Source organism: Lytechinus pictus, chromosome 12 (assembly GCF_037042905.1).
Source record: "Lytechinus pictus isolate F3 Inbred chromosome 12, Lp3.0, whole genome shotgun sequence".
Lineage (NCBI taxonomy): Eukaryota > Metazoa > Echinodermata > Echinoidea > Temnopleuroida > Toxopneustidae > Lytechinus > Lytechinus pictus.
In genome coordinates this window covers 819,735-842,443 of record NC_087256.1, presented here as the reverse complement: position 1 = coordinate 842,443, position 22,709 = coordinate 819,735, and the positions used below count along the sequence as shown (strand labels likewise).

The following is a 22,709-nucleotide window of genomic DNA, read 5'->3' as shown; positions in this document are numbered from 1 at the left end:
CATTTTAATCGTCTGAATTCGACGGGGATAGTTTGTAATGTTTTCACCATATTAACGGTGTTGTTACTGTTTTATTATCGTAATAACTATCATGATGAAATGATGCTTACTGTTATTATTATACATGTTATAAGTAGTAGTTCTGTTGTTACTCATTATCGATATTATAAGAATGATTATTATTTCAACCATGAACACATACTTTTTCTTTTGTTTTCATTCATTGAATTGTGTGTTTTCAGGTTTGATTTGTAGATAAGAGTTTCTGTTTAAACTAGAAATTAATGGATAACAACGAATATTATACTCTTGTTGTTGCGTTCTGACAATGTTCCTTCATTTTGTGATATTAAATATCGTCTTAAATTTGTGAAGAACTTTTATTAGATAATTTGTATTTATGTCATCAGTGTTCTTGAAAAAAAAGTCAATTCTGATCAGTCAGCTGAACAATTTTTAGTTTTGTGAATTGCGTTGAACGAGGAAAGAGGATAGATTCTTGTTTGTATTTAGCATGTTTACTGGTAGAATTGGGAAATGAAGGAAATAAGAAAGATATAGAAAAATAAATAAAGTAATTGTGTATGTGTGTTGTATAAGAGGGAGGGAGAGAGAGAGAGAGAGAGAGGGGGGAGAGAGGGAGAGAGAGGGGGGGGGGGGAGAGAGGGAGAGAGGGGGGAGAGAGAGAGAGGGGGGGGGGAGAGAGGGAGAGAGAGGGGGTGGGTGGGAAAGGGACACAATATCGAATAGATTAAAGAAGTGGAGCCATTCTAAACAACATGAACAACAAGCTGATTTTAACACATAAAGATAACTCTTTACCAAGGTTTACATTTATATTGGAGGAAAATACAAATATTTCACATTGCTTCTTCAACATCAAGATTCAAGAAAATTTAATTTGATAAAGTTCTAAATGAATAATTAGGTGTGACGTCATTTTGATTAATTTCATAACTCCTTATTTTACATTCGTTAACGTGTCATTGCTATGCTCTGTTATGTTGTTGATTTAGGTTGTTGAGAGAGGGTTGATAATATAAGATAATATTTACATTGATTCAGTGGCGGATCTGGGGGGGGGGTGGGGGCATTTCTAGCCCGTGCCCCCCTCCTTTGAGAGTCACAGCTAATATTTTAAGTGGAATATATTATCCATACACAAGACTGATGTCCTTTTTTTTTTTTTGGGGGGGGGGGGAGTGCTTTTCAAGTGTGGATCAAACGATCTTCATTTCTTTAGTGACAACTTTTTTTTTGCTTGTCAAATTTTCCTTGGGAAACTGTGCCCCCCCCCCCCCTTTGGAAAATCCTGTATCCGCCCTTACATTGATAACACAGATTGCGAATAAAAGACACATGTTCTACTCTATATAGTCTGTCAACTGAGAAGGTATAAAGGTCATAATTGCTGAAAATATTAAGAGCGCCTAAAGCAGGGGCGGATCCAGCTTTTTATAAAGGGGGGGGGTTGGGGTGGTATGCGAGGGAGCGTAGCGACCGAGTCCAAGCGAGCGGAGCGAGCGAGGGGGGAGGGTGTGGGAGGGGGGTGTCCCCCCTCCCACAGTAGGGAAAATTTTTGAAAATCTTTGCCGCAACTTCTTTGCCCTGTTTGCTTCCATATTGCTTGTCACTACATGTACACTCAGATCAGACTGATAAAAAAGTGAGCAACTTGAACAAGTAATCCAGGAAATGAGCAGCCCAGCTCAGCGTGCGTTGCCAGGTTAAATCTTCACAAAATCCCCACCCAAACGACACTTAAAATATCCCCAAAGTTGCCAAATTTTGACAGAAAATCCCCAAATTCGCTTTTCATAAAACTCAATATTATTTTCATTCCCAAATATTTATTTTTCATCCCCAAAGACTTCAACAATCCCCCAATTTTTTTTTTTTTTTTTTTAATGTGGGGATTTTGGGGATGAGAATCGGCAACGCTGGCCTAGCTTGTCACTTCGGCGGTGGCCCGTGTCCTCAAAAAAGCTGATGGGGGGGGGGGGGGGCAAGGGACTCTGTGACATTTGTTCGCCCAACCCCCCCCCTCCCCCAAAAAGAAATAATAATAATAATAATAATAAATGAAATAAATACATAGAAATAGAATAAAATAAAATTACAAGTTTAAAAAAAAAGATAACCCCCCCAACACCCCCTCTAGATCCGCTTCTGTAAAGGATACTGTTTTACTGGCTCCCATAATTATTATTATTATACTTAATTCCATCTTTACAGGTGAAAAGGAATGTTCAAACAATTACTGTAACATTAAACAAAAAAACAAAAAAAACGGTTTCAACGTCTATAGAAGTAAATCATGCACTGTTCAAACGAGTTTGACATGAGTTAACTTTTACATACACCACCCATCGATTTCTCTATAACTACAAAATTACTAAACCCTAAAAGACGTTGGATCAAATATTGCCCAGAAATTTAAGAAAAAGGAAATTGATTTTTCGACATTTATGGTCGGAATAATGTTGCGTATGAACTTCTACGAAAAAAAAAATAATTAAAGAAACATGAATACTGAAGAAATTGATTTGAAACCGCATTTTTTTCAAGTACAGGTCTTTGTTTGTTGGTATTACAAAAAGTTATTTGGACAACATTTTGTTCACACCATGGACCTGATGAATGTCTATGATATTTCAAAACGTGTTTGGACACACTCACACACACAAAGAAAATTTGGATCGTTATTCAGCATGTACAGTGATTGAGAAAAAAATAGAATTCATGCATAAATTAGCACAATAAACTGAAAAATGAGGATTCAGTCTCGAAGATTCGTGAATTAATTGAGGCAACATGCGTCAGCATGCGTGCCAAGATTCATTGCGATCACACGGACATTGGCTGAGATGGAGGGTGGGATGCTGAATCAGCCAGTCTTTGAGGTGTCAAAATATTCCAGTATTTTCGGGGTTAACAAAAAATTAATCATGTTAATTAGGATTAGCTATTAGTGATATCGAATTAATTGATCACCTCAGTTCTGCATTCTAATTATTGTTAATAAATTGTTACTTCATTGATGACGTGTAAATGTTTTTTTAAGAATTTCCACAGATACCTTTCTTCTATCTAAATTATATATTATAATTTGTCTACAATTTTTTTTGTATATGTCTTTATATGTTAATTATCATTAATGTTTTGTATCGTAAATATTTTTTACAATGTATGAAAAATGATTTGTATCAATATTTATGTCATTTCTGTTGGAAATAAATCTGAATTTGAATTAACTTGAACTTGACAATAATTGACGCTAATTCAGTCATGACCGATTTTGATATTATAAAAAAAAGCATTTTCGAGCTCATGCAAATAATTCGAGACACGCGTTTCTACACACTGATGTCAATCTGATAAAACAACTACATGTAAATATCCGTGATTGCAGAAATGAAGGGGTACAAAAAGTTGGTGGATTTCTTTTGAATATTTCTAATACACTAAAAGGTACAGGTTCAAAGACACAATTGGCTTTTAGAAAAAAAATAAACTGATCATTGGAACAAATATATAGCCTATATGTAAATTTAAAATTGAAAACATTATAAAAAAAACAACTAGCGAATTGAAAAAAAAGGAGGCTTACATGGTGGGGATTTCACATGAACAGTATACAGATGTCATTCTTTATCAGAGACATCATTCCGATGTATTGAGAGCTATAAAGCAATAATATTATTATTCAGTACGTATTCCAATGTATGTCTTCCTCATTCTCGTTTTCTAACATGACCTTGCAGTTTATGAGGAATATAATCACTGATAAAATACTCAGCCTGCAGCCCAAAATAAAATATTACCAAATTTGATCTCTTCTTTTTTCTCTACCCTCCCGCCCCCCCTCTCTCTCTCTCTTATGCACCCTTTTCTCTGTTCATCCATGGACCACAATGGTTCACCCATACCTGGTACCTCTTTCTACACTAAACATTGCGCAATGGTACAAGAGGGAATCCCCTTTTCTGCGTTCTTCTTGAGCCTACTAGTATATGTTTTTGCAAGTCTAAATACTTCCTGATTTATACCATGTTGCACTTGGCCACCAACTCAAGCATAGTTGATGATGAGTGCTATATATGGAATATTTTTACGAATATCTATACTTTCAAAAACCATCAGGGGCGGATCCAGCTTTTTATAAAGGGGGGGGTTGGGGTGGTATGCGAGGGAGCGTAGCGACCGAGTCCAAGCGAGCGGAGCGAGCGAGGGGGGAGGGTGTGGGAGGGGGGATGTCCCCCCTCCCACAGTAGGGAAAATTTTTGAAAATCTGTGTGTGAAAATGGCGTTTTCTAAAATTACAAGTTTAAAAAAAAAGATAAGATTTAAAAAAATGGTCCCCGGATTTTTTTTTTTTTTTTTTGGGGGGGGTTGCAACCCCCCAACCCCCCTCTAGATCCGCTTCTGACCATACCAGACAAGCGCAACCCTGGTCTTCCTGGAATGTATTATATTTGTCTTACTTTGTTTACCGTATTTAAACATTAGAAATGTCATGAACCGGATCTTGTATTGGTTAGGCCAACCTCCAACTTCCCTGGTTAGGCCAAGTGTCTAGTTGTCATGAGGACTCCAAGCTTAATAAAAGCAAATGTTTTATGATACAGGTAGTTCTTTGTATTCTTGTCATAAATAACAATATAAGTATAATAAGCAAACGTTATTCATGATAAATGCACCATACATTAAGAAATTTAACGGGGGGGGGGGGGTGCACTCATCTCATGCACACGGTAGGACAACGGGTTTTAAAAACCACTCCTTATCACCTAAATTTTTTATTTGTCAAAATACCATATCAACGCCTTTCCCCCATTTTCTTGTGAATCAGACCATATAAGAAAGACTCCTCATTAAAATATAGATAAAAATGAATCTAGATAGCCGCCCTAAAAAGTGATATTACAAAATTAATGAATATAGATTTATTATCATTTTAGCTTCAATTTCCAGAACTCTTGTTATTGCGACTCAACTAGAAAATTCTACCCCCTTTTTTGTACGACAATATGCATATGAGTGCGCTGGAGCCATATTGGATATGTTTATTTTCCCCTTTTCTGTTCTTAAAAACAGAAAGACATGAAATGGGACAAGACTTAAACTTTTTTTTCTCATTACATTCCCTACTTATTTTCAGTTACGATTTATTTACTTTGAAAAAGAACATTCAGAATCTCCAGCCAATTCCTCTTTCTGGATCAGCGTCAGCCACTGACACTGCCCAAAGTGCATTTAGCTCTCGAACCAATAGCCATCAAGCTTCTGTATCAAGCGGATATATATACGTCTCGGCGCTCAATCGGCAGGCAAATCAATGAAACAGGATACTTTTTTGCTTCTTTGTTAGTGATATTGAATGTGCTGTGCTCTTTATTATGACGACTTAGATAGAACGGTGACAACTATCTAGGGGAGAAAAGATCAACATGTTTCAAATGCATTAATAATTCGGAATAATTCCATTAAGTCTGATAACGGTAAAACACTTTTTGCTCATGCTGCAGGCGCGTCTTTGGTGATTTACGTTACATGCACTGTACACATCAATACTTCTTGCGGTTGTACACATTCAAGTTTCCTTTTGAGTCGAGTGAAACCCGTCAGTCGTTGAAATCAAAGTGAGTTATCATGTTCTTTCTTATATGACACTGATTTTCTTTTAGAGGTTATAAAATGTGTTTTTATTTATTTGGCTTTTGTTAAACATGATGGAAAGCAGTTACAGTAGGAATAATATTCACACGGTTCCTCATAATTTTCTACGCTCTCAACAATTATACCTACATGTATTTGTCACTTATTCAAGTGTTTGTTTCATTGATGGAAGTATTATTGTAAATTGTATATTATTCATTGAAATATAACTACCGGTAATGCGAAATGGATTGTTAAAATTGTTAATTTTAATCATCATTCTAAATTCCAATATGTATTGTAAAATGTAATTGAACTTTTTGTGGTGTCTTTCATTTGCAACTGTTTTTTTTTTAAATTGTATAAATTCAATGGTTATTAATAACTTATTAATCCTCAATGACTGCAAACTTGAATATATATATATATATATATCTTGAATCTTGAACCCAATGATAAAAGATACTCATTCGACATTACTTCAACTACTACTAACAACAACTATTACCACTAATACATACTACTACTACTACTACTACTACTACTACTACTACTACTACTACTACTACTACTACTACTACTACTACTACTACTACTACTATACTACTACTACTACTACTACTACTACTACTACTACTACTACTACTACTACTACTGCTGCTACGACTACTACTACTACTACTACTACTACTACTACTACTACTACTACTACTATACTACTACTACTACTACTACTACTACTACTACTACTACTACTACCACTACCACTACCACCACTAGTCTACCACCACTGCTACTACTACTACTACTACTACTACTACTACTACTACTACTACTACCACTACTACTACTACTACTACTACTAATACTACTACTACCACTACTACTACTACTACTACCACTACTACTACTACTACTAATACTACTACTACTACTACTACTACTACTACTACTACTACTACTACTCCTACTACTACTACCACTAGCACTACTACCACTACTACTACAACAACAACTACTACTACTACTACTACTACTACTACTACTAATACTACTACTACCACTACTACTACTACTACTACCACTACTACTACTACTACTAATACTACTACTACTACTACTACTACTACTACTACTCCTACTACTACTACCACTAGCACTACTACCACTACTACTACAACTACTACTACTACTACTACTACTACTACTACTACTACTACTACTACTACTACTACTACTACTACTACTATACTACTTCTACTACTACTACTACTACTACTACTACTACTACTACTACTACTACTACTACTACCACTACTACTACTACTACAACTACTACTACTACTACTACTACTACTACTACTACTACTACTACTACTACTACTACTACTACTACTACTACTACTACATTCATGATATTTTATTCAGAAGAACATTTAAGAATTTAGAACTGTAGGAAATATATAGGGCCTACGCCCTGCAATTTGATAACGAATTTAGAATGCTGGTATGAGTATACTTAAACCAGTAAACATTTGGTCAATTTTGTATCGTATGAGAGATATCTTCAAGACTTTAATGCATTTTTTCACTGTGAATCCCCGTTTGTTTGTACTCGTGTATCATGTTCTGTTCATGTCATATGAAATACAATATTTATCAACAGGACTGTACATCAAGATGATGGCTACAAATGACGTCATTACTATGCTGTCTTCCGAGCCAATGAAAGAGGCTGAGTTTTCTTACTTTACATCGGACATCAAAGATGTACAAAAAAACAAGGTACGCCTCCCTTCAGAATTATTATGTATATACAGTTTTCACGCGACGAATTTATAATAGATTTTAAACATTACAAAGTATTTTTTACCGTGATCATATCAATTTCTTATTTTAATGCCATGAAAAAACACTCTAAAAATGAAAAGTTGAATTAACATTATTTTGAAATGTTTGAGGAGTGACAATCTTTTCCAATTGTTATATCAAATCTTGCATAAAGCTGAATTCAATATTTTAAATGTTGGGTCGAATAATTGAAATTGATTAATGCAAAATTTAGAAAAAGTTATTACTTGGCCTCCAACCTTTTAAATGTTGATTTAACATTTCATTTTGAAGGGTGATTATTTGGCATGATAAGTTTGGAAAACAGTAGATGTTTATCATGGCTATTCATTAATTTCTTACATGGGAATTTCCTTGTTAGATATGATTCATATCTTGTATTGAACATTATTCTTTTCCAACATTTTTTTCTCCTTATTTAGGTTAAAAGAAGGTGTTATTTTAGAGCTTTATCAAGAGAGAAATATCTTGTTCTTCATTCAGCCAAAGCAGATGATGAATGTCTGAGATATAGACCCCGTCAAATCACCAGGATTGTCGAGCCCGAGAAGAAATTTCTTTGCGTGGAATATGGACCTGATGATGGTCCAATGTATATGCTACTTGATTTTAATGATTCAAGGTAAATATCAAGTTAGTTTTATAAAATAGAAATTCTGAAAATTATTTTTTATAATTATGCTAATTTTTATTCATTTCAAAACAGTTTTGACCAACAGAGTCATTTGTCGATTTTCTTTAACACATTGAGTAAGCGAATGGGATGTGATTGTTTATGCATGCCTGTCATATTGAAAAGAATAATACAAGCCTTGATTCTTTGAGGGTCCTTTTTTAACAGATTTATGATATATTAGAATAATCTTGACTTTTTTTGTGCTGGTGGAACTCGGATATGTCAATCTATGGTGAAAATCGAATGCGTATGCTACACACTGTTCTATTTTGATGGTCTTTTTTCTGAAGAAACTAGTATGAAATGCTAACAAATAAATACAAACTCGGAGACAGAAACCTGATATATTGATTCGATAAAATTGGCCCACAACAAATTGTATATCATTTTGACTTAATCATTCACAGTGAAAACATGGATGAATGGGAAAGTGCTTTATATCAGTTGATGGGATTAGAAAATAAGATTCGTGATAGAACCAAATCAGAGAGTTTGAGACGTAGACCATCAGCCAACAAAACAAAGAGAGCCGTCTCGACATTTCAGCCCACCAATCCAACCATAACTACGGTAAATACATTACGACTGATAACAGACTACGATATTATACCCAAACTAATGCCACTTTATTCATGTTATTGCACTGATTTTGTCAGGTTCTCCATGCACTGCCTAAATTATATACGAAATCGCAAATGATTGAAATGTAGGATAATGTTGCTCTATGTAGAATATAAAATTCACAGTCATTTAGGTATAATCAGTTTGAATTTACTGCCTTTTGATAACTGTTTTATTGGCTATCATTAATAATTGATAATATCATTATTATGACAAGTGCTACTGTTACAGGAACATATCTGATGTCTGAAAAAACGATATTTTCTTACAGCTGATGGTTAAGATTACAAATAATAATCATCGCCAATCTATTTTTTCAAGAAACCATATCAAGAATGACATAATTCCGTTTATTTCAATGTACACTCATTAAATTATTTCCTCAAAATAATCTGCTAGCAAATAGTAATTAACAACACTGTTTGGTATTTATTGTTTTGTTATATAGATTTTATGATTCTTTCGAAAACCTGCATAAAAAAAAATTCCAAATTAAGGAGGGCTGAGCAGCTTGTGTTTTTGACCCCCTGCAAAAAATATAATTATCAGAATAGCTAGAGTCAGCTTTTGGGTTATAAATTGCTTTTGTTAAAAAGTCATGCCATTTTAGGGGGGGGGGGTTCTTATCCTTATGTTTAGTTGCGATGTTTAAGTCAAAGTTAAAAAGAGCGAACTATTCTGCCCTATGCCGTATATAAAACGAAAGAGAGTAACAGGAAATCGTCCTTTATTTTGTCCAGATTCCAGAAAAACCAGGCGTACAAAATAATCAAGAATTAGAAGACGAAACGGACATCGAGTCACAATCCGTCGCCACGACCACGGATGGTGAATCATCATCGCAGGAGCAAGAAACACGTGACAGAGTCGACTCTGATGTCGACAATGTATCAATGACCGGTTCGGATGTGATTTCACCATACTGCAGTTTAAAATCAGAGGGAGACGATGAACATTACAGAAAGGAAAACCAACTAAGGTTAGACTTTACATTAATGTGGAAAAAACCCAACTAAATGGGTGCATACTGTTGTTCACATAATTATGTAGCATCATTCCTTTTATTTTGACTTTTCATGAGTTACTCAACTTTTTGAAAGATGAATTGATTTTATTTTCTTTAAATCTATTTGGTAATTGATTTACGTCTTCATTTTACTGTAAATTATGTTTGTTATGAATGTGCATTCGTTTTGTTTTTATTTTTTTCTTTATTCATCGATTTACTATATGCAACATATATATTCCATTTGATGATCTATCCTTTTAATTTTGGGGGTTTCATTTTGTTGTTACTCTAAATATAGAAAACAAATAATAGTCCTGCTCATACACATGCTTGACGGATGCCTAATACAAATCCCTCGTTTTTTATTTTTAATTTCATAACTTAAAAATAATTTCATAATTAAACATATTTCATAAACATAATTTTTTTAAATCTCAATATATTAACAATATTTGACCTAAATGTTTACTGCGTTGCCATATTTATGTATCAGTATTTTAAAAATGTTTTGCCTGAATGTTTTAATGATTTATTTATTTTTCAAAGGGCTGTCAATAAATATGCAACAAGACACTATAATGATCTATACTTGCCAAAGTACCAATATGATTTTTCTCGTTCCATTATTAATTACAGAGGACCTATTATTTGGAATAATTTGAAATCAGAACAGAAATCTTGCCAGTCAATGCCTCTTTTTAAAAGACAATACAAATCATATCTTATTAATCAATCGTTCATTCAATAGACTTTCAGTTGCCTGTTTTTGCCCTTTTTGTATTGGTGTATGCTTTATTTATTTATTGTAAGTTATGTTCGGGGACTAGCCTTGATAGGCCTTCGGCCTTTGCTGGTCCCCTGCATCCGGTACTTGTATGTTGTGCTTTAATTTGTTGCAATTGTTATATCTAAAATTGTATTTTGCTTTTTTTATCCCTTTGCCTCTTCATAATATTTTTAAATATTGTTTTATCATGTTAAATGTATGTTTTTATCTTGGATGCAAATAAAAGGCCATATCGGCCAATCAATCAATCAATCAATCAATCAATCAATCAATTTTTAAAAATTCATTGGTTTATTAATTATTATTATTATTATTATTATTATCATCATCATCATCATTATTTTGGGGGTGGGGTAGTTTACACAGGGTGGAGGGGTGGCAGGACTGGGGTCACTACATGAATTATTATAAATCATCATGAAATCATTAGTTATTGGTATGTATTTCTTCATCCTCCATTATTCTTATTTTTACTGTAGATTGTTGGAAGAGGAAAGAGATAAGGAATTCGTGGACGTTGATGTTTGTGTCGATGAAGTACAAAGACTGACCGTATCAGACTATGGCGATCAAGTCTAGTAAGTATAGGAATAAGCTATAATTTTGATTTCGAAAAAAAAATACATTTATTAATGTTATCTAATGGGTAATTAATCGCTTCCTGAACAAAATTTTCACACTACATAAGACCTATATTGTTCTTGAGATTGAAGTGTTCCTGTTAGCAGCTCATTGCTTGATTTTAAGTGATCTCCTAAGTCACCCACCTTTTTAAAACAAAGATTACACTAGGTGATCGTGCCTTTGTTAGTGCTACACCCAAACTCTGGAATAGTCTCCCTTCCTCAATACGAAATGCATTATCTTCAAAAGTAAACTAAAACTTTATTATTCAATAGAGTATAAATAAATAAGTCACTTTTTGGTATGTACTTTGTAGTGAGATAGTAGGCTTCCGTTTTCCAGTAATTAGAACTAAATCGTACTTTCGTGTATTTATCTTTACCTTTTATTATTGTAATGCGCAGTTGATTGCACAATATAAATGAACAATTGTTATTATTATTATTATTATCTAATTGGACACCAATTACTTTCAGTAGTAACGAGCATAGTCAACGACCTGTTAATGAATCAGAATTCCTCTTGACATATTTTTTTAGTTGTATATTATTTTCACATCTTGATAAGGATAATCACTGACAGTTTATACAGATATCCCTCTCTGGTTTATCACTGACTTATGAAATGATTGTGTTGTATTGTATTGATTTGCAAGGACGGGTCCAGTGTTTCATAGAAGAGGCACATAAATAATCTTTAAAATGGAACAGAGAGCACTTTATTTTTAAAACGAATATAGGCATATACGGGAAACAAGGGTATCTCTTCGGGGGGGGGGGGGGTGTAACCGGACCCCCTCCCCAAATTAATTTACACGACTGAAAAAGGAGAAGAAGAAAAAATGAAACAAGTCTGTCACCATTTTTTGTATTAAATTAAAAATGATCAGTTTTTTGCTCACTCGATTCATCCATTCATTCAGGAGGTGCCGTGGCCGAGTGGTCTAAGGCGCCTGGCTATACATGAAAAAGTCCGGGGCTTGATCCCGGTCGCGGCAGCTATGCCCGTGAGCAAGGCATTTAATCTACAATGCTCTTTTATCCTGCTTTCAAATAAATGGAAATGCTATATGCATTATTGGTAACTAGGTGTGAACTTAGTTTAAAAAAAAAAAAAAAAAAAAATCACGAGTACCCACCCCCTTCTGTTTGCCAAGTTTCAGTTTCAAAACTACTTTCCACAACGGCCCTGTCATAACATACAATGTGTTATAATTAACATAATTGAATCAGTAACATTTACATAATAATAACATTGTATTTATCATAAAAAATATTCACTGTTTATTATATTGATCTCTCATTAACTATGGTGTAAGCGCTATAGTGATCTTTATAAGTCTATTGTGACACAAACTCAGATGAACTAGGCCTATACAGTTTATGGTAAGATGATAATGCATGGTGTTTCTTTGATATCTTATTGACCTATATACCTATATATTACAAAAAAGTCTGTCCCTGTAATTAGCAAATATTCATCCTGTGCCTCTATTATTACATTGATTTGAAAACCATTTTCTATTAAAGAAAATGACATTAATAAAAAAAAAACATGTTATCACAGTAATTTCATTACCCTGTTACATGTGTGATGTTTGCTAATTTCTTATTTCTCTCATGTTTCCTCTACTCACTCAATTTAACTTTACTAATGATCATTAAATATGTTATTCATAATGGTCTACAACGTAATTGCATGGAATATAGCAAGAAGCAATGCATGCAGTCCAGAGCAATTGACTTGCCATATTTATATTTGTGTGCATGTTGCAAGCTCGATGGTTTATTTACAAAACAGACAAGGACATCGATTATTTGGCTAGAACAAAATAGAATGTGTGCTATGTGACGTGCATTATTTTTTCTTTGTATCTTTTTGGGTAGATGGGATAAATTGTGTGGGTGTATTTTTTAAGTTTGTTTTTGTGGTCGCCGACCCATGCATGCGGCGTTCATCGGGGAAATCCCCATTCAATGTCATCCCAATCATCGTATGTATTGCAACACAAATCGCAATACTCTGTCCCTCTTCAATTATACAGTGATCATGATGTGAATATGCCTAACAGTAACACTGCACTAAAAAGATAAATCAACATTTAAACAGGTTGGAGGAGTAACAATTCTAAATGTTGCATTTAACACTTAAAGTGGTTCGACCCAACACTTAATTTGTTGGATTCAGCTTGATGCAATTATTAATGATGAATACAACCGTTGGAGAAGGTCGTCACCCATTAACCAAGCAACATTTTAACATTTCCTTTCAGTACATTACCCTGCATAATATTAAATTCTATGCATGTAAATGTATCTATTCACAATAGAATTATTAGAACATAAACACTTTTTTTCGTTCTTTTCTTAAAATGTATATTTTATAGAAACCATCTGCTTTGAAAATCAATAAATACATTTTTTCTTCGTAGAGGATTATTGGCAGTAATAATCTATTGTACACACGCATGCTATGTAGAATATATAAAATTGGACATCACAGTATATTTGTGCGCAGTGAAACTGAACAGCTTGATATATTGCAAGAGTCCCCCCTCGGGCACACTTTAGAGGATACCTATAGGTTTAAGGTCTTTTAATGGAATACATGAATATTATATTTTGTATCATATTTTATTATTATATCAAAGTGGAAAAAAATTAATAAGGACAATACATCACCGAACACTACTGCACTCTAAAAATAAATCAGTCAAATTGACTAGACCAGTAGTCAGCTGGGTGCAACTGATATGACAATCACTGATAGGCACATTTCTGACATATATTCTAGTCAGAAATAAATCTCTTCTAGTAAAATACGACTAGAAAATTGTCGAATATGACACAGTTGCACCCAGCTGACCCTATTAACTAGTCATTTTTGACTGATTTGTTTTTAGACCTTAAACCTATAGGTATCCTCTAAAGTATAATCTGGGGTTTTGTGTACTTATAATTGTACTTGATTACTAGTAGCAAATGATTACTAGTCTGATTTATTTTGTAATTTTAGATTCTTCAGTAGAGCATTTTTTTGTTCTGTAGTTTATTTTATTGATGTAAATTTGGTTGCCAGGGTTATCTGTTGTTCATTGGAATGTTTTATAGTGGCTTATCATTATTTGCATATAAAATTCCATCTATGTGGAATAAGCACTTCCTCCATTCATAATTTCGTGTTATTTTATCAATGATATTCCGATTTTCATTAATAATTGATAAGAATATGACGTACCTACAATGTATTCACTTTGTTAAACTGAATTATTATCAAAGAATTATACATAAGCCTTTTCCCGATATGACCTATCAATAATTTATAGAGTTACAGATGCTTTAACAATTGATCTTAATCCTTTTTATCATGTGAATTTCTAGCGTTATAATTAGGATGGGTATTTTGTTTGCCCCCCTTCTTCCTCTTTTGCGGCCAATTTTGGTTGATGGTTAAATGTTGGCATTTGATTGTGAATATTTCCATCGGATGAGGTATAATACATTCTTGAAAATAACGCATTTGCTCATGAGACAACTGCCAAACAGCAACTGAAAATGATAATAATGATTAAAAAAATCATGCTACTTTTCCAACACTGTTAAAAATAATAGTAACGTATTCATGCACAGTGGCGTAACTACGGGGGGGCATGGGGGGGCACGTGCCCCCCCAATCGGCTGGCCAAAAAAAAAAAAAAAAAAAACGGGTAAAAAGAGAAAAAGAAGGAGAAAGGGAGAGAAACGTGCTGGGGAAAGAAGAAATTATTGCTAATTATAATGTTATATTATATTATAATTATGTTATGTTACATTACATTAAAAAATCATAAATTAATGAAACATAGGCCTAATTTGCGCAGGGCCTAGGCTATGTCTTCATTGTTCCTGGTGCTCGCATTGTCTGTTTAACAACTTAAGATATATAATCCTGTTGTACTAAAACCTCCCGTTTTCAAGTCAATATACACAAAATATATTTCCTCGCACTTCAAATTATTATTGTTTTATGTAGTGACATATGCTTCTTTTTCATGACTACTTAAAGTGATTGCCCCATTTTAAGGTCTTAATATAAACCATTTCCTGTCTGTGCTTACGTCTGCATTCGTGGATTGGTGAGATATGTCTGTTCTTCATGAATTCCTAAAATCAGTCCTTAAAATGTCCCTTTTTCTGATCTGAATATCAACAAATTTCTGCTTGCACCTCGCGCTCGCATAATTTGGTTAGTAAAATAAGCATGGTCTTCGTGAATTCCTACAAGTAGGCCTTAGAATGCCCCTCTTCAGGTCTAAATTTCCTAAATTTTCAGCTCGCGCTTCGCGCTCGCAATATTTGACTAGTGAGATGCGTATTGATAATCATGATTACAATGACTACAAAAAGTGCTTCATGCGTTTAGATGTATATTATTCAAACAAATTCAGCAAGCGCTTGGCACTCGCATTAGTTGACTATGGTAAGATATGTATACTCTTATTGGATTCCCAAAATATAGTCCTTGAAATGTCCTTGTTTGGGGTCAATATATACACAAATTTCAGCTCGCGCTTTGCGCTCGCATCGTATGTTTAGTGAGACAGGTACGTATTATGATTACAAAAAAATGTTTACAATGTCCCTTTTTAGGTCGGAATTTCAAAAAATTTCAGCTCGCGCTTCGCGCTCGCATTATGTGATCAGTGAGATACATATCCGTTTAATGGCACTGTTCTTAAAATGTCTCTATTATGTCGGTATACCTGGCAACTGAGCGCGCTTCGCGCGCTCTCTAAGTGACTCAAAATTTTTGCTGGTGCCCCCCCCAATGCCGTGACCCACGGTACGCCACTGTTCATGCAGTAATATGTAACGTAGAATTACAAGTTGAAATTAAAACATAGTAAAAATAATAATCTTTTTAAAAATACCAACGAACTATCGTGATTGCAGTGCATCTATCGTATAAATAGTGTTCATATTTGTAAATTAATGGCGATTTCCATGTTAAATGAATGCCATTTTTCATAAACAGTTATCCAATATGTTTGCATTTTTACAGCCCATGGTAATTTAACAGTTCATACTGTTTGTGAGTCCCAGCTGCCAGTAACTGTTTTTTTTACAGTTTTATCTTTAACAGTGCACCCCTCCCCAATTTATATTGTTGCTTATTGTTCTTGTTCAACATGTTCTATAAGTTAGTTGACAATAAAATATCAGTAGGCCTGTATCTTTTCCTGTACTGGAATCAAATACAGGAAAACGTGCAATTCTTTTTATTTTTGTTAGTAGAGGAGCTAAGTGATAATTAAAATATTTTGATAGTATATAACAGCACCAGAGCACTCAGAGCGTTTCTTTCATGTACGGTAATCGGGGAGCCAATCGCCCCCCCCCCCATTAAAAATAAATGGAAAGATTAAAAAAAAAATAACATGGAATTAACTTGAGATAAATAAAAAAATCAGTATTATATTTCAGAAAGGATTAACGAAAATTTTCAATATGTTTTTTTTTTAATAATTGCCTCTCGCTTATAATGAGAGCAAATGAATAAAATAATAAAAAAAACTATCATAAAGTACTCATTATCACTTTTGTTAACATTTAATTTTATTGATAGTGTGGGCAATGTTGCAGAAGATGCCCCGTCGAACATTTGCATTGGTGACAAGTTATTGAAGATGGATAATGAGAACATCAACACTGCGCAGGATGCTATGAATATGATTAGGGGTTTAAAGGCAGAGAAAACTCGGGTAAGTGCTCTTCTTTTTTGTTTTAAAATAAAATTCCTCAGATAGATCCATTGCTAATCCAGACGCCCCCGAATTTCGGAAACTGAAGTTCGTATAATAATTATGCTAGCACAGAAAGCAAATGCTGACAAAATCCTTCTGTTCAACTATAATAGGTCTTTGGTCTTTTCACCCTTCAAATAAAAACAACTTTATTTTTTCATTCGTGGATCTCTCTCGCGAAAATGATAACAATAACAACATTTCGAACAGGGGAGGGGGGGGGGGGGTGTTCCACCATGAGAATCGTTGCAAATGAATCCAAATATGGGAACTAATGATGGTGGAAGAGGGTAAATAAATGATGATACGCATGGGCTAATTTTGACTAAAATCAAAGATGGCGACAAGGAGACAAAAGGTTGCTGTTTTTTTTTTTTTTTTTCTTGATTCTAGCAAAAGTCAATAACATAATATCAGATTGAAATACAGTGGTGCTAGAATGTTAACACAACCAGAAAATGAAGATATTTCAAGTGTTCAAGTTTTCGGTTGGGGTTAAACTGACTTTGTATATCTCTCGTATTCTTACATATCTTAAACCTATAAGGTCTCTGTGCGGCTAGTACGTTTTCCCAAAGGCAATATCTGTGTGGTTGGATCAGATGTAAGAAGCTTGAATGAACTGGGGATAGTAGTTCAAGGAAGTGAGGTAAGTCTAACCATGTTATCTCAGGACCAGGGGCAGCAGGGGACACCATCCCTGTAAGTTTGCAATCATTGAAAAGTGACAGAGAGGGGTGGGGGGGGGGGGGGTGAAATGAATAACACTGTAAAATATAGAGGTATACGGCATGCAACTTCTGAAAAATAAAACTCATATTATTTGAGTAAGACCAAATTACGTTTTCTTTAGGTCCCCCAAACATGACAGGAGTTGAAATATTATACGGTAGTCAACTGATGGTAAAGACATGAAATGTTCTTGTTGTGTGCTTTAATTGGTGATTTATGATTTGTACTTAATGTTTATTTTTTTAATTCGAGTTCCTCTTTCAACTTCTCTATTATCCCCATCTTAACTAGACAGCTGGCAGCCGTCTGTTTCGAGGAGTTTTTAAACATTTTTTTATTTTTTAAATTTCTCCTCATACACAGACGGCTCGCTATCATGCAGCCACCATTAGGGGACTTACAATGCGAAATCCCCCCGTCGGGGCTCTTCAATTTTTGTCTTTAATGAATCAAACTTTTGAAAATTAACGCTACCGAAATGCAAATTAATATTCCCTCTTGGCATTAATTGCCAAAAAAACGGGGAAAATCAAGTTAAAAGGAACAAAAACAGTGACTTACCTCGGCTGTCGCGCAACTTCACTGCCCTGTTTTATCAGAACTTAATACACATAAACATATGGCCATTGAGTCCCCTGTACAGATCGCGCTAGAACTTCGGTCTCTGTATTTGGCGAGTGAAGCCAACGGAGTTCAGCTGAACAACCAACATAACAGAGACCGAAGCTTTTGGTCTACATCTTAACCACATTAATTGTGAATCAAATATGAAAACATTTAATCATTCTAATCCTCTTCAATCGTAATGATCTTCACATCATTACTATCTTTATCTGCATTATCACCATTACTATCATTGACTGATATCATGATTGTAACCATTATTATCGTCGTTAATATCATTGTGTTTAAAACCATCATTATTATTTAGAAATAACTTTACATCATCACTATTGTCATTCCCCATGTTCCCTGTGACATGGGGAAAGTACATATACCCAATAAATAAGTAGTCTTTGGGGACATTTTGGGGAGCATTAGGGGAATTTCCCACTGCTGTAAAGGCACCAACCAAATAGTTATCCAATCCATTGTGTGCTATGTTTGAGACAGTTGTTTGCAATATCAAAGTACAATTCTATGTTTATTGTGTTGTCAATAGATTACATCGACACAAGGCAAATTCAGACGATCATGTGACCCAGCTTGGGTATCTGTTAAAGGTGAACGATCAACTCGATCAATAACAGCTATCAACGATCACCCAGTCTCGCTTCAAGCAAACACACAGCAAGTAAGAATTAGTTTTCATGAAAAATTATAACCATTTGAGAGTCTTCTGAATATTTTGATAATAAACTATGGACTACTGGGGCCCGTTGCAGACAACTTTTGCCATAAAAGAATCTGGCAAACAACCAAAAACTATGGCAACTTCTTTGCCATAGTTTTTCTTTTATGCAGCAGCAGGCTATATAGAGGAGTACTGCAGAGCTTCAAGGGGCAGGGGTAACACCCCTGTGATTCTCAGTATGCCCCTCCCTCCAGGCTCCAATATGAAACAGGAAAAGAATGGATAGCAGATAAAGAGGATAAACAAACTATAAAAGTATGGGTAAAGATTGAGATTTGGTAATAAAAACTCATTAAGATATTCCTAAATTATATTCTCTTCATTTGAATAAGCAGAAGTAAATAAGTATACAAGTGGGTAAACCCCTAGCTCTGTCAAAATTCCCTCGCATTGTACCTAAAATATGCGCATTGAATAGATTGAATGATATTAAACTTTGGAATGTGCACTACAAACACTATATATTCATACACTTATTCTTTGCACCTTGGTATGCAACCAAGTCAGGAAGGGACTCCATTCTGTATTCTTATCCTTACACGGATCATGATGTGAATTCATTAATGTATCAGGGGATAAATGAATAGATATTAGGTAAATGATTGATGAATGAATGAATAAATGAATAAATGGTTACATGGATAGATTGAAAGATGTACATACAATTATCATAAAGATATTTGAATTAAATGATTACAGTATATCAAATAAATGAAAATACTAATAAATGAATGTCAACATATATACAAATTAATTAATAACCAATAAGAAAGTGACTGAGCAGATATACCTAACCATAATCCAGATTTTTTAAAATTTCATTTTGTAATGATATCAAGGTATTTGGTTGACCGAGTGATAAATAGTTAATATTTCTATCAGAATTAAAGCCTTTGTTCTTTGAATTGTTACTAAGAATATACATTTTTATGATGTTCAACCTATCAATAACTATTCTCTTTTCAGGTGACCGATATGATCCAAGAAGCATTATTTGATGATTTCAATGTTGTCTTCCATGTTCATCCAACTGATTTCCTCAAGGAACTAGCTTCATCTAGCAGTACCAATCTCTGAACACTCGACCAGACTATTAATCAATGAAAGACACAAGTGATGAGAGAGAGGTTGTCAAGCCAGCATGAAAGGAGCCCTTTTCAAGAAACAAATAGCGTGAAACATTTTCTGCAATGGACACATTAAAAGCATTGATCACTACCACTGATTTCATAATGAGTATTCTTTTCCTTGAAACCTCTGAGTCTGACAGAATCGAACAGTTTTCTGTAAATATATTATGTTGGCATCACTTGGTGTAGTTATGTTGGATATTGTCCTCCTCTGAAAGTTAGGGAGTGTTTCATGAAGTGAAAGTGATTTGACATTCTTGTTTATACATATTGTCTTTCGGACAATCATATGCCCAGGTCTCGATGACCTTAACACTGAGAGGTACACATAGAGATATATTGCGTTATCTCTATGGAGGTACATGACTTCTGAGGTCTAAGTAAATCAACTTTCAGTTATCAAATTGGCAACAATTTTCTGTACTTTGGTAGTATGTTTTTCTCATAGAGATTATTAGTATACATCTCTATGGTTTTTCTACGCAACTCAAGTAAAAATGAAATTCCAAAGTGTACTTAAAAAGTTGCCAGTTTAGATATTTAAATAGTGATTAATTAAATTTCCATTGTGTTGCCATTTTAAAGAGTGTAATGATTAGTATGATTTTATTCGGGAATAGGACAACATACCACATAAAAAAATCAATGAAACATTATTAGTACATTCTACTCTTTCTGCTATAATAAGTATTTATGACAAAAACAATTCTGCAGAAGTGTCTCTCAAGAGATGCTGGCATTGAGATCCAAGGAACATCCTAAAGCAGATTTACCAATGCAGCTGAATGAAGTAATCATAAATTCTTCAATATTTATTGTATATCATACTGCAGCTTGTATGTTTTATTTTTTACTTCCTTTGATAATTCCAATTGTTATAATACTCCTTCCACATCATTTTGTTCAAATGTAAATACATGTAAATACAGTATAACGCTTCCGACTCAGAAAAGATCATTAAATGAAACAAAATACTGTAGAATCAATGATATATATACAATGATAATGAAATGTATCATATCCACTTTGCAGTGTACTCCAGGGGATAATTGTCATTATAACATTGGCTTCACAATCATTTCAAGGAATATGTTACACTTTTATTTCATATCCATCTGTTTGAAGGTTAAAACTATTTTTCTTTTTCTTCCTGCTGATGGAGGTAACCAGACCTGTTGTCTGAGCATTGCACCATCAAGATCTAGAGAGAGATTGAAACCCTAAGGTCTAGCAGTATACATATCATGTCTATGTTTTGCTATACATATCATTCTCTGTGTACAAGTCTTTTCATTGTATACTTTCATAAATATTTCATTCATGTGCTAGCAGGATATCACGAGTAATAAACTTGCAATATCATTTCCATTGTAATTGTCAAATTTGAAATTTCGGAGTAAGTACCATATTCATACCAGAGTAGATAGTAGAAAAAAAATGTATAAAGTATCATTATAAGCATCAACATTATTGAACAAGCAAGTCAATGAGCATATGGGTGGCTGTAAAGGTTTGCATATCTATGGTATTTCAAATATCTATGGCATTATTCTTGTATTGCAAATATTTTATATGCCTTATTTACAGCAGTTTATATTTTTACCAAAAGAAAAAAAAAGACCTAAATTGTACAAAAATACCAATATTGTGTCAATCTGCTTTGCAGTATACATTTATATATGAAAAAGGAAATTCTGTAACATATATATTATTGTATCACATATGTTTTATTTTAAGTTATTGTTTTATATCAAGTAAAAGATATATGCACTGGCAGATCATTTGAAAAGAAAATGGATAATAAATTGACTGAAAGTGAACCTTTTCTACTACGTTTATCCAGTTTGGTTTCTTATAACAAAGTAAACATAATTATACCTCCTTCCCTCCTCCTTCATCATCTCCTCTTCCACATCTTTGTTCTTCTTTGTTGACTCCTCCTCCCCATTCTTCTCATTTGTCAACCATCACCAATAACTAAGATGAACACATGAAAAAAAAGGTAGAATACATCAAATAAATAATATTCAAGAATGAAAGATTTAAAGACCAAGACCAGGCCAAAAAGTGAAATTGACAAATTGTACACTAATCAAAAGCTTAATGTGTTTTCACCACTTACCAGCTGAGTATTTTGATAAGGAACAGCTTCAATTAGTGAGCTTCAAACATAGGCTTTCTTGTGCTTTTCACCCGGCCTCAAGATTGTGACATCATGTTGAGTTAGAAGCGCTGTGATTACATAGGTTTGTACACAGAAAAACAGAGCGATTTTCTGCTTTTCAGATGATGCATTTTATTTTCTTCACTTCTATCTCATAGATATAGCGTATCTTTCTGTAGTTTTTCATAAGTAAAATACTTGGTTGTCAAGCGGTGAATATGCATAAAACTGACATTATTGTACTATGAAGCTTATATACTTTCCATTTGTCAATTTCACTTTTGGGTCCGTCTGGATCTTTAACTTTTAAAAATAAAAAGT

At 33.9% G+C, this 22,709-nt stretch overlaps 1 protein-coding gene across 1 annotated transcript; it reads left to right on the top strand.

Moving 5' to 3' along the window:
• The first annotated feature begins 5,010 nt into the window (after positions 1-5,010).
• Positions 5,011-22,052, top strand: LOC129273156 (uncharacterized). Its single transcript, XM_064107569.1, has 10 exons — positions 5,011-5,642; positions 7,325-7,443; positions 7,932-8,131; positions 8,593-8,755; positions 9,547-9,785; positions 11,082-11,180; positions 16,831-16,966; positions 17,556-17,657; positions 18,903-19,034; positions 20,061-22,052. Exons 2-10 carry the CDS (start codon positions 7,339-7,341, stop codon positions 20,169-20,171), a joined length of 1,287 nt encoding a protein of 428 aa, XP_063963639.1. The 5' UTR covers positions 5,011-5,642; positions 7,325-7,338; the 3' UTR covers positions 20,172-22,052.
• Positions 22,053-22,709: the final 657 nt, after the last annotated feature.